A 27346-nucleotide genomic window follows, 5' to 3' on the forward strand; every position below is an offset into this window, starting at 1 on the left:
GGGGTTCAGTGAGTTTCAGTAATATGTCCAGGATCACATAACAAGTTGGTGACAAAGCCATTCATGCACTCTTTCCATTGCATCACTCTTGCTTTAACACCTAATAAGGTACATAGAAATTTTTTTTTTTTTACAGTTTGAATCATATTCTCTAAGGCTTATTTTTTTAAAGCAGCTTTGTTGAGGTATAATTAACATACAATAAACTGTACATGTTTAAAGTGCACATTTGATAAGTTTTGACACATACAGTCATGAACCCATCACCACAGTCAAGATAATGAACATATTCATAATGTGCAACAATTCTCCTTTCTCTATTTTGGGTGGCATTCTTCTTGCATTAAATTATTTCATGGTATTGCTCAAAAATTTTAAATTCTTGAGACATGAAAATCAATCTTCTAGTCCTATCTTTCCAGCCTTCTTGTGTCTTAAAGGAATACCATTGCAGAGTTATTTGTAAAGTGAAAAATCTCACTCTCCTCAATTTTAAAAAATTCTAGTTGATATTTAGGACTACAGGTGCAATGAAAATTTGTTTGCAATGGAATTAGAATAGACGTTTTTGAGGAATTGAAACAAGTTTCAATTTTTTGATACTAGGTTTACTAGTAAACTCCATCCTTTGTGATATTTTTTAAACTGTAGCTAGCAGACCGGTGGTACTTAGTAGGGAAGGAGGTTTTGAGTTCCCTACTCATTCTTAATTTCCCATACTTAATAAGATCTTTTAAGTCAAAATAATGTTTATCTTCCAGACATGATAAAATTCAAATAACAAATTTAATATAAAGTTCTGGTTTTTAAATTCTAAGTTGTTTGCTTTTTAATTACTACTAGAAAAAGGCTAAATATTTCAAATTTTGGGCAGTCCCTCTAGCACAGGAAAAAGGACAGGAAAGTCCTTTTACCCCAGATTCATAATCCAAAATTATAAGGCAATGAGGAAATAAATCTATTATAGGTAATGTACTGATACCAAAAATAGTCTTAAATCTCCTAAGAAATTCAGTAATACAGATATCAGAGAAAGACTATAAAATAATATTTTTAAATGATTGAATCATTTAAAGAAGGAATCAGAAACATGAGGGAAATATGCCGAAGTAGATCAGGCATATTTGAAAAGGACTTAATATAGCTAGAAATGAAAAATAAAATCATTGACATGAAATACTCTGGACAGAAGTGAAGGATTTAATAATAGAAATGCTGATTACAACCTGTAGAAAAGGGAAATAAACAAAGATAACTACCTACTTTGTGATGCAAACTGTGCCTGGTACTTTTGTTAGTGTTTATCTCATGTAATCTTCATAACCACTTTTTGAGGTGGTTTAATGTCTTACGTTTAAAGAGTACTGTTTTCTACAGATAGGGTAAAAACAGGTGAAGCGAAATCAGTGAGGAAACTGATGAACTCAGTTTTGAATACGTCAAGGAACTGATGAGGTATTTGGGGAGGTGATCTAGGAGACACTCCAGCTCAGGAGAGAGGTCTAGGCTTAAAGTTTTAAGCTGCTTAAATTCCCAAGGTTGTTGGATGTGGAATATACCAAAATCTGTTTATTTACAAATATAGTGATTTATTTAAAGGATGCTGGCCAAAGGGAGCTACAGATGAAGGGATGATTCAAGTCTGACATCTGAAATTTACTGTCCATGTTGAGTGCTTTTCCTTCTCAGAAACTAAACTTCCTTACAGATACTCCCTTCCTGCCCCATCATACATTTTATTCATTTCTCATGGGTAGCAGCTTAAAAAATATAGTTGTGCACATAAACTGTCATCAGCTGGTGAGGATAATCCCTTTACCTTCAGTTTAAAATAATTTGGTATTTTCTTGTGGGGCTTATCCTTGAATGAGGTCTTCACATATGATTAGTAGTACTGTTTTAACAGTTTATCAATCAAAAGTAATGGTTTATTCATCTGTGGTACTGGCATAAAAAGGCATGTAGATCAATGGAATAGAATTAAGAGTATAGAAAAAAACTTTTACATTTACAACCAATTGATTTTCAACAGGGTGTCAAAATAATTCAACAAGGGGAAGTTGTCTTATTATCAAAAAGGTGTTGGGACAACTGAACTGGATATCCTCATGTAAAGGAATGAACTTAGGCTCAAACTATGTAAAATTAACTCAAAATGGAACGAAAACCTAAATGTAAGGGCTAACATACAGGAAACTCCAGGAGAAAAAAAAAAAGTAGGTATAAATCTTTGTGACCTTGTCTTGGGCAGTAGTTTCTTAGTGACATCAAAAATACAGCCAACCACATAAAAAATAGATAAACTGGACTTCATTAAAGTATATTTTTGCTTCAAAGGAGATCATCAAGAAAGTGAAATGAAGCCCACAGGATGAAAGAAAGTATTTGCAAATCATGTTTGATAAGGGACTTGTATCTAGAATATATAAGAGATTCTTAAAACTCAATAATAAAAAGACAACCTGATTCAAAAATAGGCAATGGGTTTAAATGGATATTTCTCAAAAAAAAAAAAAATACACAGATGGCCAATAGGCTCATGAAAAGATACTAAACATCAACAGTCACAGTGTGATGCTACTTCTTGTACCCTCTTGCACGGGTGTTGAGATAGAATGAAAGGAGAAGAGGATGTTTGAGGATACAGTTTACTGGTGATGGGATCGAGGAGGAAATTTGAATCTGCATAATAGGAAGTTGAGGGAATTGCTACTATCTAATCGTCTCTGTTTTCTTAATAAATACAAGGCCTGGTTTTCTGCGGAGAGGAAGGAGGATATGGAAAAGGGGCTTGAGAGCAGTAGCTTTTTGTACAAAATCTATCCTGAGAAGACTGGGACGATTTCCAAATAGCAAGCACTGAGAGCCTAATGGCGATTAGAGACCTAGAATAGATAGATAATGCCCATATTGGAGGTTGAGGGGTTTTGCTTGCTTGTTTGTTTTTGTTTGGTTTTTCTCTTGTAGCACTTAGCAGCTCTGCTCTTGGAGTGAGAATTGAAGTGACCCGGGGTTAGCTTTTTACTGGGGCAACAAGATACAAGTTTGGGGGGCAGAGGTGTTGAGGTATGAGGACTATGTAAGAAAGGAGAAAAACAGGAAAGGGTTAATAAATTGGGAGAGAATCAACGAGCTAAGGGACTAAAGTAATCTTTGTGGATCTAGGTCAGTCTTTCGAATGGCTAATTAATGGGAAATTGTCTAATGCCTTAATTGGATCTAGGGAGTTTTGCTGCTAGGGTCAAAGAGTCTTCAAATTAGAGAACACTGTACATAGTGTTTAAGAGAAAGCCTACCCATTTCGTATTAAAATTTGAATATTTCTTAGTTTTTGAATGAAATGTAAAACCCCAAAATTTATCCCAATTGGACTGGCACATCTGTGGCTGGTTCTTAATGAAAGGATTGCTAGAAACTTAGAAAATAAGAACCCTAGTCTGCACCTGACCAACCTCGTGAACTGGGCTGTTTGAAGGGTTGTTGAAGACACCAAGGATATTATCAAGGCTTGGTTTGAACAGGAAAACTAAGCCAAATGCTAGAGTCTTCAGTGATTATAAGGGTGCTGGTGATAAATGAGAGTAGGCACAAGGTGATACGGTTAAATGGTATAAGCCTTTTCCATAGCTGGGTAAAAGCAGCAGTCTTGAACTGGTATAGAGGTAGATGTGACTTTGACCCTGACACGTGGACTATGGCAGCATCATTAATGATGATGAAAATAGCTAATGTTCACTGAGAACTTCCTGTGCCAGACACTGTCTCTGTTGTAAACATTTACCATGAATTTGACTCATTTGTTGCAATAATCCTATGAGGCATTGTTATCATAATTTTTCGTTAAAGAAGCTGAGATGCCAGTAACATTCCCAAAATATCAGTAAGTTTGTGTGGGGGGAGCCAGGATTTAAACCTATACCAAAGCTGATGTTTCTAACCACTGTGTTTTGCCATTATAAGGTAGCATACTAATGTAATTTGTCTAATATGGGTGTATTCAATGTGTGTTGAATAATTTACGTAAGTACCTTAGAGGAAAATTGTTCAGCATAATTTTGAATGCCTTCTACTTTAGTGATAATTGTGTTTTATATTTTATGTGAGTGTTAACCTAGAGCAATGGTTGAGAATGTGGTTCCTGGACCAGCAGCATCAATACCCAATATCACCTGGGATCTTGTTGGAAACAAATTCTTAACCCTTACCCCAGACCTGCTGCTTGAGAAACTCTGGGAGTGGAGCCCAGCAGTCTGTGTTTTAACAAACCAGATTATTCTGATGCAGGCTAAAATTTTGAGAACTACTAACCTAGAGCAAAGTGTAGCATGAGAAGGTGAATGAGAGTTTTAAATTATAAAACTATTTTATAATTGAGAGTGCTATTGAGATTGCCATTGTTTTCTGGATCACTCTGAGGATTGTGTTTTCTGGATCACTCTGAGGATTGAAATCTGATGGGGAATTATAAGCATCAGTTTATGCTTTGTATGACTGCAGCTTGGTATGTTGATGCTACTGGGCACAAGTGAGATGGCAAAATGTCAGTGGATTACTACTGCTGACAACTCAGAATGCATGGTGGAATATCAGTAGTGTTCTTTCCTCTCCTTTAAACACGAAAAATTATATACTATCTATACAAAAATAGGTAATGTAGATAGAAGTTTTGAAGCAACGATAGAACAAGTATCCGTGAATCCAATATTCAGTTTAAGAACTAGAACAAAACCTACCCCTCTGATTCCATCCCTAGCTTCCTACCAAAAGTAATCCACTGTTGGATGTGTAAATTACTACTTTGCTTTTCTAAATTTACTATACATGTCTGTATCCTGAAATGACATGGTTTTTCGTTTTACTTGCTTGTTTTTTTTATAATTTGAAAAATTTGTACTGTATTTGTAACAGAAAGATTTTTTTTCGACTTGTTTCGTTCATGTAATGTTACATTTCTGGATTTATTCTTGTAGCTGTAGTTTAATCATCCACGTTGTGCTGAGTAATGAGTGTCTCACAATTCATGTATTCTCCTTTTAATGAATATTTGAGTTGCTTTCAATATTTTTGTTTTTGCTTTTTGCTATTACAAACCAATGATGTCAGAAGCCACTTACATATATCTTACAGTACATATATGCAAGAGTTTCTGTAGGAGTTATACCTTGGAGTAGAATTGTGTCCATAGGTATTTTTCAGCTTTACCAGATGTTGGCAAATTTTTTTCCCCAAATATGGTTGGACAAACAGACATTTCACCAGTTGCTCTGCATCTTTATGAACACTTGGTGATGTTATACCTACTAATGCTTTGTCAACCTTAAGTGCAAAATGGTATCTGGGTGTGGTCTTAATTTGAATTTTCTTGATTACTAAGGCTGACCACCTTTCCTTGTTGGCTGTTATTGTTTCATTCTATGAAATGCCTTTTCCTGTCTTTCTCCTGTTTTTTCTGTTTTCGTTTCTTATTGATGTGTGAGTGCTTTATATATTCTGGTTATTTATTACTCATACTTCAAGTATCCTTCCAGTTTGGCTTGTCTTTTCACACTCTCTGTGGCATCTTTAAAAGTATAGAAATTCTAAATTTTAATGGAGTTTTTCTTTTCGTTTTAGCATTTTGTGTCCTCTCTCTTCACTAAGGGATCATAAAGATATTTTTCTTTAAAAGTTTAAAGTACTGCTTTTGTAAGTTTTCAAACCATTTGGAATTGATTTTTGTGTAGGGTGATATAGTAGGTATCCAGTTTCTTTCTTTCTTTTTTTTTTTTTGGCACGTGGATAATTACTTTGTCTTTTTTCCCAGCGGTCTGCAATGCTATCTCTATCATACCAAGTTTCCATTTATGTTTGGGTTTATTTTGGGGCTCTGTTCTATTGGTGAATTTATTTTCTACTTTAATCTTTATATATTTTATTATGTATCTTTAAAAGTAATTTTTAAAATTACAGCTAAACATAATTAATAGTAGTAACTTACTATTAAATATCGAGTGTTCAGATTTCCCCAGTGTTCTTTTACATGTAGTACACACACACACACACGCCAATCTGTGTATAAAACACATTATAGTTTATTTGGATCAGTATCCAAATAAGGTCCATATATTGTGATTGATTGATATGTCTTTAAATCCTTTTTAATCTATAGGCTCCTATGCCATCCCAAGCCAGTCATCCTTCTCCCCTTCTTTTTTGCCTTGTTGCTTGTTTTTGCTGGAGAAATGGGGGTTTTATCCTGAATTTTGATGGCTGCAACCTCATGGTGTTTAGTATGTCCTGTTCACTGCATATCCTGTAAATTGGTTGTTAAATGTAGAGGCTTGGTATGCTTTATTTATTCATTTATTTTCCAAGAGTGGTTTGTATGTGGTATTATATGCATTAAAAAAATTTTTTTTGAAGTATAGTCAGTTTACAATGTTGTTTCAATTTCTGGTGTATAGCATAACGTTTTAGTCATGCATGTACATATATATTCCTTTTCATATTCTTTTTCATTATAGGCAATTAGATGGTATTGTATATAGTCACCTGTGCTATACAATATAAACTTGTTGTTTATCTATTTTATGTATAGTAGTTAGTATCTGCAAATCTTGAACTCCCTTTTTATCCCTTCCCCACCCTCTATCCCCTCTGGTAACCAACACTGTTTTCTATATCTATGAGTCTGTTTCTGTTTTGTAAATAAGTTCATTTGTGTGTGTGTGTGTTTTAGATTCCGCATATAAATATCATATGGTATTTTTCTTTCTCTTTCTGGCTTACTTCACTTAAAATGATGATCTCCATTCCATCCATGTTGCTGCAAATGGCATTATTTCATTCTTTTTATGGCTGAGTGATATTCCATTGTATAAATATACCACAGCTTCTTTATCCAGTCATCTTTCAATGGACATTTAGGTTGCTTCCGTGTCTTGGCTATTGTAAACAGTGCTGCATGAACATTGGGGTGCATTTAACTTTTAGAATTAGAATTCCTTCCGGATATGTGCCCAGGATTAGGATTGCTGGATCATATGGTAAGTCTGTTTTTAGTTTTTTGAGGAATCTCCGTACCGTTTTCCATGACTGCACCAAACTACATTCCCATTCTCTGACAATTAGCAATATTGAACGTTTTCATGTGCCTATTGTCCATTTGTATGTCTTCATTGGAGAACTGCTTGTTTAGGTTTTCTGCCCATTTTTGATTTTTTTTTTTGGGGGGTTATTAAGTTGTATGAGCTGTTTATATATTCTGGAAATTAAGCCCTTGTCAGTTGCATTATTTGCAGATATTTTTCTCCCATTCTGTAGGTTGTCTTTTTGTTGTGCTTATGGTTTCCTTTGTTGTACAAAAGCTTATGAGTTTAATTTGGTCCCACTTGTTAATTTTTGCTTTTGCTTCTATTGCCTGGTTAGACTGCCCTAGGAGAACACTGCCAAGATTTATGTCAGGAAATGTTTTGCTTGTGTTTTCTAAGAGGTTTATAGTGTCTTGAATTATGTTTAAGTCTTTAAGCCATTTTAAGTTTATTTTTGTATTGGATGTGGTATTATATGCTTAAAAATTTTTATTGAGATATAATTTGCACACATTTTCACGTCTTCTCAATGGTTTTTAGTAAATTCATACTAAACATAAGAATCGTGCAACCATTACCACATCCAATTTTTAAATATCTTCATTACCACAAAAAGAAACTTTATGCCCTATTATGTGCATTATTTAAGTTGGTTGTAACTTCTTCCTCTCCTTCTCGGTATCTGATGTAAAGTATACCCTGTTTTTACAAGTTTTTTTTTTTTTAAATGAACTTTATTTTCAGATAATTGTCAATTCACATGCAGTTGTAAAACATAATACAAAGAGACCTTGTACTCAGTTTCCCCCAGTGGTAACATCTTGCATCATTATAGTAAAATATTAATATTTATACAGTCGAGATATAAAACATGTCCTTCATCACAGGAATCTCTCCTGTTGCCATTTTGTAGCCATGCTTACTTCCTCGCATCCCACCCCCTCCTCAACCCCTGGCAACCACTCATCTCTTCTTTATTTCTATAATTTTGTTATTTCAAGAGTATTATATAAAAGGAATGACATGGTATATAACCTTTGGGGATTGGCTTTTTTTTTTTTTTTCTCTCTCAGCATAATCTCTGGAGATTCATCCAAGTTGTTGCTTATATCAATAGTTCATTCCTTTTTATGTTGGGTAGCATTCCATGGTATGGATGTACCACCATTTGTTTAAACTGTGAAGGATATCTGGGTTGCTTCCAGCTTTGGGCTATTATGAATAAAACATTTGTGTACAGGTTTCTTATGAACGTAAGCTTTTATTTCTCTGGGATAAATGTCCAGAAGTACAATTGCTAAAGCCCTATGGTATTTGCATGTTTAGATTTTTAAGAAAGTTTTCCAGATACCATTTTACATTCCCAGCAGCCATGTATGAGTTTCTGCACATCTTTATCAGCATTTGGTGTTGTCACAGTTGTTTAATTTTACTTTTCTGACAGATGTGTAGTAATAACTCATTTGGTTTTTATTTGCATTTCTCTAATGGCTAATACTATTGAACATCATTTCATATGCTTATTTGCCATTTGCATGTCCTCTTTGATGAAATGTCTCTTCATTTTTTTTTTGTCCATTTTCTGATTAGTTAATTCTTCTAATATGGAGCTTTGAAAGTTCTCTGTATATTCTAGATACTAGTCCTTTATCATATTTATGTATGGTTTGCAATTTTTTCCCCAGTGTCTAGCTTGTCTTTTCATCCTCTTCACATGGGAGCTTTCTCAGAGCAAAAATTTTAAACCTTTGATAAGGTCCAGTTTACCAAGTTATTCCTTGTATGTATCATACTTTTAGGGTTAAGTCTAAGAATTCTCTGCCTATTTTCAAATCCCAAAGGTTTTTTTCTTAATTTTTTCCTACAAGTTTTATGGTTTTACATTAAATGTGATCTATTTTGTGTCTTTTTTTGTGTAAGGTATGAGTCTTAAGTTGAGGGTCGTACATTTGTCTGTCAGTACCTACCTGAACAGTACCATTTGTTGAAAAGCTGTCTTTCCTCTATTGAATTGCTTTCACACCTTTGTCCAAAATCAATAGAGCATATTTGTTTAGGTCTATTTTGGGTTCTCTGTTTTGTTCCATTAATCAGTGTATATATTCCTCCACCATCACACAGTGTTTGTTACTGTAACTATATAATAACAAATCTTAAAGTTGGGTGGACTGGTTCCTCCTACTTTATTTTTTTTTCAAAATTATTTTAGTTATTCTAATTTCTTTGACTTTCTATTTAAACTTTAGAGTAGTTGTTTTTGTTTGTTTGGTTTTTGGTTTTTGTTTTGTATCTACAAAAAGTATTACAGGGATTTTGAGAGGAATTGTGTTAAACCTGTATGTCATTGTGGGGAGAACTGACATCAAGTTGAGTCTACTAATCCATAATCACAGTGCCTCTCCAATTTTTTAGATCTTTGAATTCCTTCATCAGTGTTGTATCATTTTCAACATATTTGTCCTCTACATGTATTGTTAGGTTCATACCTAAGTATTTATTTTTTGAGAGATTATAAATTACATTGTCTGTATTTTTAATTTCAGTGCCCATGTGTTCATTGCTAATACATAGACATGCAAATTGATTTTTGTATTTTTATCTTTTATCCTGTGACCTTGTTGAACTCACTTACTAGATCTACCTTATAAATCATTAGATTTTCTTCTTATTTGGCCTGATGTCCAGAGGCATTTTCCCTCCCTTCCCTTCCCTTTCTTCCTCTCCTTTCCCTTCTCTCCTTCTTTTTTTTTGAAATCCACTAGTCTTACTAATGTATCTTAGTATTGGTTTTTCTGGGTTGATTTCCTGGGTTTTTGGTATGCTCTTTCAGTATTTCATTTCAAATCTGTTAGTTTCAGGATTTTTTTTCCCTTTAATTATAGATTTTAATATTTGCTCTGTTTCAGTGCAACATGCTGCTCCTATGTCTTATGGCATAGAATTTGACCCTAATACTTTTCTGTTGTTCATTTTATAATAGGTTTTCCTAAACTTTTTGGAGCAAGGGATCGGTCAGGATAGCTTTTCTAGCTTTACCACTCTAGATCCCTTCTTAGTTTTTTTTTTTTTTTAACAAAGTGACTCTGTGTGTGTGTGTGTGTGTGTGTGTGTGTGTGTGTGTTCGTTCGTTCCTATTTCCTGAGATCTGGTTCTGTTTCACTAAACCACTTTCATCTGGATCCTCTCTTTCCTTTGCTGTTCTCTTGGAATTCTCCCAGAAATTTCTTTTCAGTTGTAGAGAGTCTACTCTCATCATATCTTAACAATGTGGGCATGTGCAAAAAGATCCCTTCCATTTGGAAATTTTACTACCCATGAGTTATATTATAATAAAATAATAAAACAAGCTTTAGACAGAATTCGCTATTTATACAAACATGTATTAGCAAGCAGTCAAAAAGTCATACAGCTTGTTTTGTGGGTTTAACCCTTTTAGACTCCAAACTACCACCTTGCAATAAAACTTCAAACCTAAGCAGATATCACAAAGATCTGACTAGGATTAGGGGACAGAATCCTCGAAGGTGGGGTAGGACACAGGATCAAAGGGAAGCTTAGCCTCAAAAACTTGTCTGAAGACAGACTGCAGGGTTTGCCAGATTCTTAAATTGCAAACAGGTGAGAATCAAGGCACCTAGTTAATCAATGTATCTTGAACAATTCCATTTCAGCAATAAAAAATTATTTCCAGCATCTGTTATACTAGTTAACAAACCAGTGTCTAAATTCAGATGTTGATATTGGAAGCACTAACTAATTGGGAGCAAACTCATGATTTGGGTGCTTCAAATGCTAACCCTCTCTGAGGTGTAGATTCCTAATGTAGAGTACTTAAGAGGTTAGCTCACCACCTCTATCCATGCTGAAGTAGTATTTTAATAGGAATTGCAGTGTGGCAGTAACTTGATCATATTTTGGAGGGGATAGGCTGCCTGGATCTTTTTTGTTATGTATTATCTTACAACAATTTATAAACAATTAAGTGTCGTAGTTATTGCAGTAAAAATATTTTTTCTTTTTAGTTCCAGTAACAATTGGATTAGATGCCCATATAGGCAGATTTTTAACAGTAGTGCAATTCTGATCTTCAAGTGAAGAAAGACAAAGCTCTACAGAATGAGCAAATAGCAAAAGAATCATTAAATAAAATCATAGCATACTGGATCTGGCGGTGTTTTAAAATTATAATAGACCATGACATGTAGCCTTTATGAGCCTCTATTCTGAAAATGTAAGCATTTACCATACTTACATATGTAATAAAATAACGCATCATATCAGTATGTCAAGGGGAGAGGGGATATCTAGTCATTTCAATAATTCCTGTTGAGACACTCCAGATAGATTCTCTTAGTAAACTTAGAAAGATACTTCTTAACTTCTGATAAAAAGTATCTATCCCAAACTTACTTTTATTTTTATGTGACTTTTAAGGCTATGACAAAGAGTCACTTTTTTAAAAAAAATTAATCATTTGAGATAGAATACACTGATGGCAGGCATCAGAGATCAGCTCTGGCTGGCTTAAGCAAAACCATAATTTATTGGAAAAACATGGGGAAGTTCATAGAATGAGTAGGGACACCAGTTAATTGGGAATACAAGTCCAGGACATAGGCACAATTCACTGCCTTGTCCAAATACTCCCTTTAGAAGTTAATGTGCTTTTTTTTTTCATTCCATCTTACTCAAGGTTCAGAGTTAAAGGAGAGAGTTCTGTTGGCAAAGTTTGAGTCTTATGCTAGGAGAGAGTGAGATTCCATCAATACTGTACACAGTGGAGAATATATTAGATCCTTGAAGAAACCTGAGGGTAGTTCAGAAAGGAGAATGGATCCGAGGCAGCCAAGCTTCACTTCCCACTCCTCACAGAACTAACCAACAGATACCCAGTAAAATAGACAGGAGTTCTGGCTTTTTAACCTCCTGTAGTTCATCATTTAAAGTCTAAAACTGATTAATACTTAAGAATGCAATCTAAAAAAATTTTTGATCTTAAATGCCTAGGACCTTAATTTATATAGCAGTATCAATATTTAGATACTTATGAATTTTTTGTTTTTCTTTTCAGACAATGCGAAGACACAGAAATGAAGTGACAGTTGAACTACGAAAGGTAAGAGTGATTTGTGTTTAATAAAAAGTAATTGGATTTTTCTGAAGTTAAAATTTTATATAACTTGAGTAATGAAAATACTATGGCAAATCAGTGGTCATCCCTAAAACTACACAGCATAAAACTGTATTATTAAATAGTTTATAATGGCATAGACTTATAATAGGTTCCATTTATTGAAGTACCAGGTACTGTATGAAGTACTCGATCACTATCACTGAAATTTTCACGACATCTGTTGTAGTTCAGATGTTTTCTTAATATCCTCTTTCTATGGGCTATGTGCTGGACAGAATTCCTCCACCTTCCTTATACAAAAGGTATATACATAACTTGTTAAAGATGTTTTAGAAAAATAAAAGTAGAATTGCCTTATATCTTTTTTTAAATTTTTAAAAACTGAAGTACAGTCATTTACAATGTGTCAATCTCTAGTGTACAGCACAATGTCTCAGTAAATGCATATATTCATTTACGTTTTTTTTTCCATTAGAGGTTACTGCAAGATATTGAACATAGTTCCCTCTGCTATACAGAAGAAACTTTTTTTAAAAGTCTATTTTTATATATAGTGGCTAACATTTGTAAATCCTAAACTCCCAAATTTATCCCTTCCCACCCACTTTCGCCGGTAACTGTAAGATTGTGTACTAAAGTCTGCGAGTCTGTTTCTGTTTGTAGATGAATTCATAGTGTCCTAGAATTGCCTTATATCTTACCAATTGAATGCATCTGCTGTTAAAATTTATTTTATTTTCTTCTATTATTTTTGAATTATCTTCATCAGATTGTGTTTTCATACAAGCACATTTTAAGCGAATTTTAACTATCATTTAAGAAAGTATGCATAATAAATTCTATTTACATGTACATTTAAAAAAATAGATTTGAAACATATTTCTAAATCTTAGTGTTTGTCTTGGATTAGATCCTTTTCATGATCTGATTTACTCCTGAAACTCATATATTAAATTACTGCCTTGAAACTTTTCAGTTTTAGAGAGAAGGAAGGTCTTGATTCTGAAAGTACACACACTCTCAGTGAGTCATTAGAATTAAATAAACCTGTGCATTTATTTACTCAATAAGTATTTATTTAATACCCACTTTGTGTCAGGAATTTTTGTTCAGCATTGATGATATACTCATTGGTATAGTATATAGTTCCTGAAATCTTCTGTAACCCTCTTCCCCATTTTTTATTAAATTTAAAAGATACTTGCTAATGCCTGTGTTCTTTCAACTCCTTAACTTCTTCGTGAATACTTACAGATGAATAGCAGTGATTTGGCAATCATATTTCAAGTTTTTTCAGATCCTTAGGTCATTTGGACCGCAGAAGTGAACTAAGCCTTAGCTTAATGAAGTGAGTAAGGTGAGCTCCTTGCCAGTCTTAGCACTTTGGACTTAGCTTCTTTTTTTCCCCCCCTTTTTAACTTTTTATTAACATACAGCATACATACAAAAAAGTCAATACAACTTAAGTGTATAGCTTAATGAATTTTCACAAAGTAAACACATCTGTGTAACCAGCTCCTATATCAAGAAAGAAAACATTACCTGTATCCCAAGTTCCCTTCCCAGGTGCATCTGTCCCCTAAAGGTAACCATTATCCTGATTTCTAACACTGTAGATTATTTTGCATATTTTGCACTTTATGTAGACTGGTGTGTGTCCTTTTGTGCCTGGTTTTTCATTCATCATGTGAAGATCATTCTCTTTGTTAGAGTCAGTAGGAATAAAATTGGAAGCAAGTAAGTATTCTTTTTTTTTTTGTCATCTCTTTATGAAGTACATATGAAGAAATACACCAGCAACCCCCAGATCCCCAGTAAAATCCGCTTTACTTTCCCTTAACTTTTTGTGCTTGGAATACAACTCTAAAACTTTTGTACTGATCCTGGTATTTTTCAGAACCTTCCCCTGTTTTAAGTTCTTTAGCCCTTCTGATATGCTTATAAATCTAAGCTATTCACTTATATTTATATTTGGTGATTTGTTCCTTACATAGTTGTGCTGACTTCTATTTAATTCATAGAATTAAAATTTCTTGCTTGTCAGAGTACATCTTTTTAAATACTCATCTTGGTTACCTTAGAGACCTTTTATCTCATCTTTTTTTTTTCTCCTTCTGGATAACATTATTTCCTTTCTAATTACTATGATTAATTCTTGAAAATCTTTGTAGGAGGATCTAAATGAAATTAACTAAAGAAATCTTAAGCAGTTCCTTATTTCACATTTAAGAATTCCCTGAGTAAATAGCAGAAAGTGAACCCTTCCTGAAACAAAGCCTAAACATTAGACAAAACTTAATTGATTTTAATGCAAGTTTACAGAAGTGTGGAGAGCCCTTCAAGAGAAGATTCCTCTATTCTTTATAGTCAGAGTGTCTGCCTCTGATTCCAGCCTTGCTATCTGTACTGCTCCATTGAGGAGAAAATCATAGCATTGTTATTACTGACATTGAGATTCTTGAAAACACAAGAATAGAGAACTAGTCCCCAGTGTTTCTTAGATGAGCTCTACCCCTTTCTATTAGATGGTAACCTTCTAAAGCGAAGGTAGTAACCACGCTTCCCCCAACCTCTCGCCTCATCCCAGGTCTCTCTCCCAGCCCACCTGAAAATACCTACTCAAATTCTTGACATGCAGTTGGTACTCATTAAATGCTCAAATCCAAGAATTTAATTGAATTATAATAGCTTAAAATTCTTCTTAAATTTAAATCATTTATTGAAATTTTAAGAAAAACATTTTAGATATAGAATATTGCTACTCAAAAGTCCTGATATGTGACAAGTTAAGGAGCTTGTGTCAGAATATTAAACAAGACACTACTTTCTTTACTGAGAAGATCTTTCTTCCTAAATAAATAAATGATGGAACTAAATGGTGTGTTTAGTTTCACAGTTGGTTTCTAGCACAAACTCCTTATCTTGTAACAAACTTGTAACAGTTCAAGGACTTCTAGCCAATCTAATGACCATACTTAATGACACTGATACTGATCTATCAAAATTGAAGGTGAGATCTAGTTATTTATATGTACTGCTTTACTGGCCTCAAATTCTTTTTGTTTGAATTCTCTTTTCTTCCTTTACCTCCTAGATTTCTTGCTTTCTTATTTAATTAGGCCCTTATGCATTCATACTTACGCAGAAGTCTAAACTTCTGTTTTATATCATGCTGTAAACAGAGTTACATAGGAATTAAATAACTTGCCTAAAGTCACACAGCTGAAAAATGTCAGAGCTGAGCTCTTAACCATTATGTTATGATGCCTCATACATTTATAGTGGTAAATGTTTAACTGAATAATGCTTCATAAATTGAAAATCAGTCCAAAACCTGTCACTGGCATTTATAACTTTAGCACATTTATATTATATTCTCTTGATGATTGATCAGTCATATATGCCATAGGGCTTTACTGTCATTAGATCTGGGGTTACAGCAAGTCAAGTTCTTACATAAAGAAAAACACCACCAAAATGCCCTGTTGGACAGATCAGACTAGTTGTTTGACTTTTTAGTAAAATATCTCTTTTTTAAAATATCCTGAATTCCCCATGTTAACAAGCTAAAGAAGAAAAATCATATGATCATATCAGTTGATGCTGAAAAAGCATTTCATACCCTTTCTTGATAAAACTTTCAAAAAATTATACATAGAAGGGAAAATTACTTAGAGTTGATGAACAGCATCTGCCAAAAACCCATAGCTAACATCTTATTTAATTGTGAAAGATGAAAAGCTTCTCTCCTAAATCTGGGAACAAGACAAGGATGTCCATTCTCAACACTCTTATTTAACATTAGTGCTGAAAGTTCTAGCCAGTGCCATAAGTCAAGAAAAAGAACTAAAAGATTGGTTTGGAGCAGAAGAAATAAACTGTCCCTATTTGCAGATGACGTGATAATCTATGTAAAAAATGCTGAAGAATCTACAAGAAAAAAGCTTCTAGAACTAGTAAGTGATTTCAGCAAGATCACACATAAAAGTCAGTCACTTATAAATGCTAATAATGAGCTTTCAGCAACCAAAATTAAAAGCACGATACCACTCATTGGTCACTCCAAAGAAAATAAAATGCATTGGTATATTTTAACAAAACATGTATAAAATCTGTATGCTGAATATTATAAAATGCTGATGAGAGAAATCAAATAAGACTTAAGTAAAGGGAGAAACATGCACTGTGGTAATGGATTAGAAGACTTAATATAGTTCTCAAATTTATCTATTGTTACCAAAATCTCACCAAGGTTCTTTGTAGACATAGACAGTCTTATTCTAAAATGTATATGGAAAGGCACAGGCTCTGCAAGAGCTAAAACAAATCCTGAGAAAAAATAAAATAGGAGCCATTGCTCTTTCCAATATTAAAGCTAGTGGAATAGCTAGGATAATGAATACTGTCTGGTATTAGCAGAAGGATAGATCTGTGGGACAAAAGACAGAATGCAGAAATAAACCCACACGAAAACACCCAAATGATTTTTAGCAAAGGTGCAAAACTAATTCAATGGAGGAAGGATAGTCTTTTCAACAAATGGTACTAGAACATCCATATGCAAAACAAAGGGAAAAAAATAACCTCAACCTAAGTTTCACATCTTATACAAAACACAAAATGGATTCTAGACTCAAATGTGCAGCATAAAACTTTTAGAGAAAAAATGGAGGCAACTGACCAGGAGCCAAAGAGTTCTTATACTTCACCATAAACTTGTAATTCATAAAAGGAAAATCAACCATAGCAAATTAAAAAATACTGCTCTGTGAAAGCCCATGAATAGGATGAAAATATAAGCTAGGAACTGGAAGAAAACCATATATCCATTATAGGACTATTATCTAGCATATGTAATAAACTCTTAAAGCTCCACAGTAAAAAAACAAACAATCCAACTAGAAAATGGGCAAAAGATATAAAGAGACATTTCATTGAAGGAGATATACAGTTGGTAATGATGATGATTAATGCATCATTAGCCATCAGGGAAATATGGATTAAAACCAACTAAGCATATATCAGGACAGCTTAAATAAAAAATAGTGATAATGAGGTTGGGGTATAGTGCAGTGATAGAGCACATACTTAGCATACATGAGGTCCTGGGTTCAATCCCTAGTACTTCCAAAAAGAAAAAGAAAAAAAAAATTGTAAAAAAAAAAAAAAGCAGTAACACCAAATACTGATGAGGATGCAGAGAAACTGAATCACTCATATGTTGCTGGTGGGAATGTAAAACGGTACAGTCAGTCTGGAAAACATGTAACTAGTATATGTATCACCAGCCACACTCCTAAACATTTACCCAGAGATAAGAAAATGGGTGTTCATACAAAACCTATACACAGATGTTGATAAAAACTTTATTTTATAATAGCCGAAACCTGGAAACAACCTGATGTCCTTTAGAGGGCAAATGGTTAAACTATGGTATATTCATGAAATAACACCTAGCTATAAAAAGGAACTATATTGATAGGAGCAACAGCTTGTATGAATTTCCAGAGAATTATGCTGGGCGAAAAAAGCTCATAAAAAAGATTATATATTATATAATTCCATTTAGAGAATATTTTTGAAATGATAAAATTTTAGAAATGGAGGGAGAACAGATTAATGGTTGCCAGGGGTTTAGTTGGAGCAGGCAAGTGAGAGGGAGATGGTTTGCTTATAAAAAGAGCAGCAGGAGGGCATCTCCTGGTTTTGGAACTTTTCAGTATCCTGACTATAATGGTGGATACAAGAACCTATACAGGTGTTAAAATTGTATAGAACTAAATACACATAAACACACATACAGTGAATGCAAATAAGACCTAACATCTGAATAAGATCAGTGAATTGTATCAGTGTTACTGTCCTGGTTGTGATGTTATACTATAATGTTGCAAAATGATACCATGGGGTAGTATCCTGGGCAAAGTGTACAAGGGACTTCTGCATTATTTCTTACAACTGCATGCAGATTTACAGTTACCTCAATAAAAGTTTCCATTTAAAAAACCCTGAATTGGTAAATTAGAGTCCAAGAAAAGCAGCCATTTGATAAGATCAGCTCAGTGTTCCTGCGGGAAAAGTAATTTGTGTTAGGTTGTCAGATTTTTACCTGATTGATGAACAAGTAATACTTTGGTGGGGTTTTTTTTCTTTTAATTTTCAAAGTATGACAAACTGAGCAGACTGCTCCAAATGTAAATATAACATATAAAACTCATGGGGTGAATATTCATGTAACCACCCAGCAGTAGTGTCACTTCATAAATGTTAATATTGAGGGGAAAGTCTCTCTTTTGAGCATTTTTTCTACCTCTTTACAAGCATTTAGACACAGCCAGAATTGGGCTACTTCTAAGAAGAAGCAAGCCATTGAATATATTTAAGAAATAAAAATCTGTAGCCACAACCTGGGTTCAAATCTTAACTGATATTTCCTAGGTATATAATTTAATTTAGCCAGATTCTCTGTGTCCCCATTTACTTATCTGTAAAATAAAGATTTAAATTTTACAGGAACTAAAACTAGATAAAGATTTAAGACAATGAAGATATTGCTGGGTAAAAACAGATTTAATTATTTCAGGTTTGAAATGTGGCTGGTAAATAATTATCTATCTTTTTCATAATATTTAAAAGAAGTAGCTGCTGACATCAGTTCCACAAATTTAGTATAGAATTGCAAGCCACTTTTTCCAAAATGGAATGAAAAAGAAGAATTTCAGGATATAAGATTAATAATACAGAATTTATTAACTCAAAAAAATTAGGTTAAATCATAAGAAATTGCCCATAATTAACCTTTTTGATCTACAGAGTGGCAATTCCATGTGGTTCAACCAATTACCAGAAAACAGAAGATCTAAAAAGCGTTAAGTATATGCACAGGTTAATAGATTAATAATAGATTTCTAAAGGAACTTTAAAAATGGATCTAATCTATGTGTGTGTTTGTAGATGAGATAGATGTTGAAACCAGGCTAGTTTCCATATCCTCTGAGCTCCCCTCCCACTTGACAAAAGAGAAAGATACCTTTTCTGGATGCTGAACTTGTGAATTATCTAGGAGGGTAAAAATCTCTAAATTATCAATTACAAGTTGAAGTTACTGGTTTCGATGAAGCCTCCTTTAATGATTAATCAAATCACCAGAAACCTACCCAAAGACTGATTATCTTTCCTTGGCTTGTAAATGAATTTTATTAAGAGTAAAAAGTATGACTTTCATGCCCTAGGATATTTGGGACTATGTTAGGATGTTTTCAATTCAAATGCAAAGGTTGTTACTTAATTTTTGATATAAGAAACATTTACTAAGAAGCTATAATAACAGTAAACTTGTATGTGCCTAATAACATATGTCCAAATAGATACAAAGCCAAAATTGACAGAATTACAAGGAGAAATTTGTCAAAGACATAATCATTGTGAGAGGTATTTTAGTCAACAATAAACACCCAATTAATAGGAGATTAAAAGGTAGATAATTTAATTTCCAAATATTATCTAATGAACACATATAAAATCCCACACAAATTTGAAAATTGGTTTTGTAATAGTATAAAGCCATATTTGTTGCACCGTATATTGTATACACTCCATAATGAACTCAAAGAGATATCTTAGGATATTCTAAAATTTTTGACAAAAACACAGTGACAACTTAACATTTCAGATACCACAGAATTATTAGACCTTGAGATAGTTCACAATTTAAACATCAGATTGCACTGTCTTTTTCAATCACGTATTTTGTCTGAGTGAAATAAATTTTTTTTCTTTTCATTTATATGTTTCTACCTCAAAGTACTATTAGTTGTTTGGACCTAACTACTCAATAAAGGAAACTAGTATTATCTTTTGTCTACACTATGAACTGAGAAAGTTTGGGAAACTCTGGAATAAAGCATATGTCAGCTAATTTCAGAGTGTTGTACAAACTGTGTTCTCTTATCACAATAAAATAAAATTAGAAATCAGTGAGTAAGGCAGTTACAAAAACCTTAAAATTGTGAAAAAAAAAAGTAAGCGCTTCTAAATACCTTGGGCATCAAGAAATGCTAATGGAAATTAGTAATGCCAAGATAGGATCAATAGGAAGATATTGCATGTCAGAACCTGTGGAATACCGTTGAAGTGATATTTTACAAGAGAACTTTATAGCGAGTAGAGAGAAAGGAATATAAAAGACATTAACTCATATATAGCATAGGTTTCAAAATATTAGTACATGACTTAGTCTTTGCTCCATGATGAACCACTCCAAAACTAAGTGGCTTAACACCACAGCCATTTTATTCAGCTAACAATTCTTTGGGTTGGCAGAGTGATTCTTCTGGCCTGGGCCAGTTCTCTCTCTGCTGGGCTCCATCATTCATCTCTAGTCAGTTGGTGGGTTAGCTGGTGACTGGATGAGCTAAGATGGTTTCACATGTTCCAGCTGAGACTTTGGTTGTCCTTCATATAGCGTCATCCTTGAGCAGACTAACTTAGAGTTGTTCACATGGTAGTTCTCAAATTGTAAGAGCAACAAGAGAGGACATGCTCGGTTGTGTAGGCACTTTTCAAGTCCATTTACTTGATGTCCCATTGCCAAAGCAAGTCACACAGCCAACCTAGAATAAGTGCAGGACCCAACTATCCAGGGGCATGGATATGGAAAAGGGAATTATAGCCATTTTTGCAAACAATCGACCACAATTTGAATGTGAGCAATTTTATGCCAATAAATTTGAAAACTTAGGTGAATTTTAAAATAATGAAAGAAATTATATCAGTAGCTAAAAATTTAACCTCTCCCACCCCCTGAAAAGAAAAGGTAACCTTACAGATGGAGCTCCAGCAAGCATTCAAGGAACAGATAATTTCAGCCTAATTAAATGATTTCAGAGAAGGTAAAGAGGGAACACTTAACCAGCTCATTTTATGAGGCTAGCAAACCATGACACCAAGAACCAGACCAGGACAGCATGAGAAAAGATGCTTATAAGCTAGTTTCATTTATATACATAGGTGAAAAAAATCCCCAATAAAATATTAGTAAATAATCCAGTAATGAATATATATATGTGTATGTATATTTATTTTTAATTCCAAGAAAGGTTTATCCCAGGACTTACAAGGTTCTGAGTTTAACATTAGAAAATCAATTAATTTACCACATTTATAGATGAAAGGGGAAAGTTATATGCCTATTTCAATAGATGCAAAAAAAAAAAGCACAATTTAATAAAATTCAACACCTATTTGCAGCTTAAAAAGATTTTTTTAAATTTAGCAAATTAGGATTAGAGAGGAGCTTCCTTACCAAAAAAAGACAGCAAACATAGCATATAATGACAAAATGCTATTCCTGGATTGGATTTGTGTGTATAGAGGAGGTTTTAGTTGTGTTTATGCTTTGTATTCCTTTTAAGCCTGAAATACCTGGGAGAGTAGGAGGAATAGAGGGAGTAAGATCCCTAAAAGGCCTTTGGAAGCTTGATTATTCAGGCTCTGGAATAGAGGGAGCAGAGCATGAAAATAGAATAGGATCAGGGTTAGAATAATTTTTGTTTTATCTTTTTTAATTCTGCTGAAACTTTTTAAATGGATTAAATTCTAAGAGATGCTAAAAGTTATTATATGATATAATAGATTTTAAGATTAACTGTTACAGATCACAAACTACATAGTTTTTTTTTTAATTTGGAAACAATTTCAAACTTGCAGCTTGAGATTCAGAGTTGCAAGAATAGTACAAGAAAAACCATACACTTTTCACTCAGCACCCAGCTTCCTTGATTCTTAGCATTTTTTGATAGTTGTCTTATTCTCACTGTCTCTCTGATTTTTACATATATGTAACTATATATATAGTTTTATCCACACACACACACACACACACACACACTTTTTCCCTTGAACCAGTGAAGCTGCAGCATGGTGCCCCTTATATACCCTTATATCTCACAAAAGCGTATAACTTCCTATGTAATCTTAGTGCATTTGTCAAGTTCACATGGGTAGATTTCTACTATCCAAATCCATAGACTCCATTCATGTTTTGCCAGTTTTTCCCAATAATGTCCTTTAAAATTCAAGACCTGATCTAGGATTAGACATTACAATTAGTAGTCATGTTTTTTAAGTCTCCTTCAATCCAACAGTTCCTCAGTTGTTATCTTTCATGACTGTATTTCTAAAGAGTACAGACTGGTTTTTTAATAGAATGACAGGTTTGGATTTGTCTGACTTTTCTCAGTTTGTTGTTATTATTACAACTACTACTATTATTTTAGTCAGGAATACCACAAAAGTGATATTGTTTTCTCAGTACTTCAGAGCAAAAGGCACAAAATGTTAATTTTTCCTTTACTCTTGATGATAACCTTTGCCACTTGGTCAAGATTCTGTCTGCCAAGTTTTCCCAATATAAATCATTAACTATTTTGTGGGAAGCCTCTTGAGGCTATAAAATATCAATGCATGGATTTTAATATTTGTGGCATGCATAATTTAAAAATACTGTAGAATTAATTATTTAAGTAGTTACTAAAGAAGTATACTGTGCTATAATTGGAAATTGGTAATCTCCTAAGGATTAGCATGTATATAAATATCAGTTTGTTTAAACATGCTTGCTTATACATAGTACAAAAGTAGATGTCATGTAGATAAGCCACTAAGCTTCAGATATATATTTCTAGCTTTAACTTTCTATTTGATCTGAATTATAACATTAATTTTCATACATCATCAGTAACTTTCTATTATAATCAAACACTTCTATAAATATTGTACTGAGGACTAGATAATAAACCCTTGGAAATTTTACATCAAAAAGGATCTTGAATTGCCAAAGCATTACTGAAGAGAAAGAAAGAGGCTGGAGGAATAACTCTCCCAGACTTCAGACAATACTATAGAGCTACAGTCATCAAGACAGCATGGTATTGGTACAAAAACAGACATATAGACCAATGGAACAGAATAGAGAGCCCAGAAATGAATCCTCAAACTTTTGGTCAACTAATCTTTGACCAAGGAGGCAAGAATATACAATGGAATAAAGACAGTCTCTTTAACAAATGGTGTTGGGAAAACTGGACAGCAACATGTAAAACAATGAAGCTAGAACACTCCCTTACACCATACACAAAAATCAACTCAAGATGGATCAAAGACTTAAACATAAGGCAAGATACAATAAACCTCCTAGAGGAAAATATAGGCAAAACATTATCTGACATACATCTCAAAAATTTTCTCCTAGAAGAAATAAAAGCAAGAATAAACAAATGGGACCTAATTAAACTTACAAGCTTCTGCACAGCAAAGGAAACCATAAGTAAAACAAATAAACAACCTACGGAATGGGAGAAAATTTTTGCAAATGAAACTGACAAAGGCTTGATCTCCAGAATATATAAGCAGCTCATACGACTTAATCAGAAAAAACCAAACAACCCAATCCAAAAATGGGCAAAAGACCTAAACAAGCAATTCTCCAAGGAAGACATACAAATGATCAATAAGCACATGAAAAAATGGTCAGTATCACTAATTATCAGAGAAATGCAAATCAAAACTACAATGAGGTATCACCTCACACCAATCAGAATGGCCATCATTCAAAAATCCACAAATGACAAATGCTGGAGAAGCTGTGGAGAAAGGGGAACCCTCCTATGCTGCTGGTGGGAATGCAGTTTGGTGAAGCCACTGTGGAAAACAGTGTGGAGATTCCTCAAAAGACTAGGAATAGACTTACCATATGACCCAGGAATCCCACTCCTGGGCTTATATCCAGAAGGAACCCTACTTCAGGATGACACCTGCACCCCAGTGTTCATAGCAGCACTATTTACAATAGCTAAGACATGGAAACAGCCTAAATGTCCATCAACAGATGACTGGATAAAGAAGAGGTGGTATATTTATACAATGGAATACTACTCAGCCATAAAAACCAACAACATAACGCCATTTGCAGCAACATGGATGCTCCTGGAGAATGTCATTCTAAGTGAAGTAAGCCAGAAAGAGAAAGAAAAATACCATATGAGATTGCTCATATGTGGAATCTTAAAAAAAAAAAAAGAAAAAAACAAAGCATAAATACAAAACACAAAAAGACTCATAGACATAGAATACAAACTTGTGGTTGCCAAGGGGGCAGAGGGTGGGAAGGGATAGACGGGATTTCAAAATTGTAGAATAGATAAACAAGATTATACTGTATAGCACAGGGAAATATACACAAGATCTTATGGTAGCTCACAGAGAAAAAAATGTGACAATGAATATATATGTTCATGTATAACTGAAAAATTGTGCTCTACACTGGAATTTGACACAACATTGTAAAATGATTATAAATCAGTAAAAAATGTTTAAAAAAAGGATCTTAGAATTCATTTAGTCTTTAATTTATTTTGACTTAATTCTATAAACAAACTAAAACCTTAGAGAAAATTGTAATTTATCCAAAGTTGTATATTATGTGAAAAGGCCCAAGTTGCCACTACAAAGAGTTGAAATCAAGTAAAATGTAGAAATATTTTTGCTAGTAGAGAATTCTTGTTGTAAAAGCCAGATAGCAAGAGTTTAAATCTGAGATAATGGCAAGTAGGTCGCATTTATGCTAATGAATTCCCATTCTCCAAACTCCCAACAAACGTACAGACCTTAACATTTGAACAGTGAACTTTTTCTCATTAACCTGACTTCTTAATGAATTGCTTTAGGCTACCAATAGCGATAAGTTGATGAAAGCTAGCATACTAGTTGAAATATATTTGTTAGACTTTTGTAATAATAATAATGTATCCCCAAATTTAAATCTTCACTGCAGATTAGGAGGCACAGTATTAGTCAAAACAGTTGGTGCTTAATAAATTGAGTGTGTGTGTGTGTGTGTGTGTGTGTGTGTGTGTGTGTGTATGAAAGGTGGTCTTTAAACCAGTTAATTTTGTAACCAAATCCAGAATGTGGCCTGTCATTGGTTTGCAGCATACACACTTAATTCATACTATCCTTAGGTAGAGATTTAATGTTTGTTTCACAATTGCATGATAAAACTGAAATAATTTTAATAGATTTTTGACTAATAGTAACCTTCATGACTTCTTAACCACTTACTGATTGCCTTTCAGAACAAAAGAGATGAACATTTACTGAAAAAAAGAAATGTTCCCCAAGAAGAAAGTTTAGAAGATTCAGATGTTGATGCTGATTTTAAAGCAGTAAGTTGCCATGTTCTTATAAAGTGTTTTTAAAATATTTTTTATAATAACGGGAGAACTTCATTGTTAGTCTAAGACCAATTTTACAATGATAATTAAAGTATATTAACTCTTAACTTTAGTAGACTATTTAATAAGTATAATTTTGCTATTAAACTCTTTGCTGAACTATTTTTTTTTCTTTTTAAGCAAAATGTAACACTAGAAGCTATATTGCAGGTATGTTATTAATTTAATAGCCTCATTTCGAAGTATTTTGAAATTGATTTATTTTTAATTTCTGAAATTTACATTTGGTGTTGCAGAATGCCACAAGTGATAACCCAGTGGTCCAGTTGAGTGCTGTCCAGGCTGCAAGGTAGATACTAATTTGTTCACAGAAAGAATTATGTCACACCTAGGGAGTCTTAGCTGATGGTCTAGAAGTAGTGCATTGTTATTTCTGTTCACAGTTTGAACATTGTAGCAGTTAATTTCTTATATTTGTTTTTCTAGAAAGCTACTATCCAGTGACAGAAACCCCCCAATTGATGACCTAATAAAATCTGGGATTTTACCAATTCTAGTCAAATGTCTAGAAAGGGATGATAAGTAAGTATGAATTTGACTTCCTGTTCAGTTTTTCAGCTAACTGAAAATTAGTGATTGTTATTTAACCAATGGGTTCAGTTTGGTTTTGCGTTTATTACATTTCTCATTTGTCACGCATTTTAATGTAATTTCCTTATTCTCTGATCATACTCAGCAGAGCTAGTTTCTCTTTTTAGTTTATGAAGTGTGTGTATATTTTCCAGGAAAATTTTAGCTTATTTATTGTCTATTATAACTTATCTCAAATATTTATAGTCTTTATTTGCTAGTTGTTTTTTTAAGTAATATTTTAAAACAACCCAAATAGTGTTTGAGTCACTCTTTGCTTATGCGTCTATATATAGATTAACCTCCTGACTTGAGTCAACATGAATGGCTTCCAGAACTGAGTAGCTCTTTCTTACCCTGGGAGTATTCCAGCTAATTCACTGATACTCTACAAAGTCTTTAACAGAACTCTAACTGTGATTAGTTATCTAACATCATGCTTTTTATTTGTGATAGGCTAAAAGTAAGAGGGCAGATTATAATTTTCCAAAATAGAAAGGGGAAAACACCACTTGATATCTTTTGAGGTACTGGCCCCATTTCTGTTAGTGTTTAGAGATATCTTGATGTGCTGTATCTTAAACCTCATCAGTTTGGATTAACTGATGAGAATGTAAGTTTGAACTCCAAAATATATTAAAACAAAGGCTAATGTTGCATTTAAGGCACATTTAGACTAAAACTTGGAATATTTTGCTAAATGTCTATGGGATTTTCATTTAACTAGATAAAAATAGTGGTATATAAATGCTGCCACTGAGGGTTCTTATTATTTAAAAATACTTTCTTCTGCTTCCATGGTGTGCCACAACCATCCCTCCAAAATCCCTTAACACGTTTTTATACTATCATATATATTTCCTGTAACATGATTTATTTAAGTAAAAATAACTCTTATTTCAGTTCTTAAAAAAAGTTATATGTACCTCGGCCTTTAGGGCATTCTTTGTTTTTGGTCTGCTTTTCTTTCTTCTCCTTTTTTTTTTAACTTTCCAGTCTTTGGCATAGACTCATTTGTGTGGGTATGTCTGTGAAATACAGCATATATACAGAAGAGTACACGAAAATATGTACAGAACTGTGTAACTACCACCCAAAGTAAAAATAGAAAATTGTCAGTAGTTTTGATCTGACTTGATGGATTTGTCATGGAAAATTGTGTTATAATATAAAAGACCATAGACTTTGGAGCCAAATAGACTTGGTTTAAATTCAGGGTTTGCTGTGGACCAAACCCAGGTAGTTTCTAAGCCGCAAATACCTCATCTATAAAATTTGGG

General features: G+C 33.4%; 1 protein-coding gene across 1 annotated transcript in view; it reads left to right on the top strand.

Annotated features, from left to right (window-relative positions):
• Positions 1-27346, top strand: part of KPNA3 (karyopherin subunit alpha 3) — a 74263-nt gene that overhangs the window by 21389 nt on the left and 25528 nt on the right. The window contains exons 2-6 of the mRNA XM_074378141.1: positions 12142-12186; positions 25338-25427; positions 25617-25646; positions 25733-25785; positions 25923-26018. Of these exons, the coding sequence (XP_074234242.1) occupies positions 12142-12186; positions 25338-25427; positions 25617-25646; positions 25733-25785; positions 25923-26018 (314 nt within the window). The remainder of the gene's footprint in view (positions 1-12141; positions 12187-25337; positions 25428-25616; positions 25647-25732; positions 25786-25922; positions 26019-27346) is intronic.

The sequence above is a fragment of the Camelus bactrianus genome, chromosome 14 (assembly GCF_048773025.1).
Source record: "Camelus bactrianus isolate YW-2024 breed Bactrian camel chromosome 14, ASM4877302v1, whole genome shotgun sequence".
Taxonomy (NCBI): Eukaryota; Metazoa; Chordata; class Mammalia; order Artiodactyla; family Camelidae; genus Camelus; species Camelus bactrianus.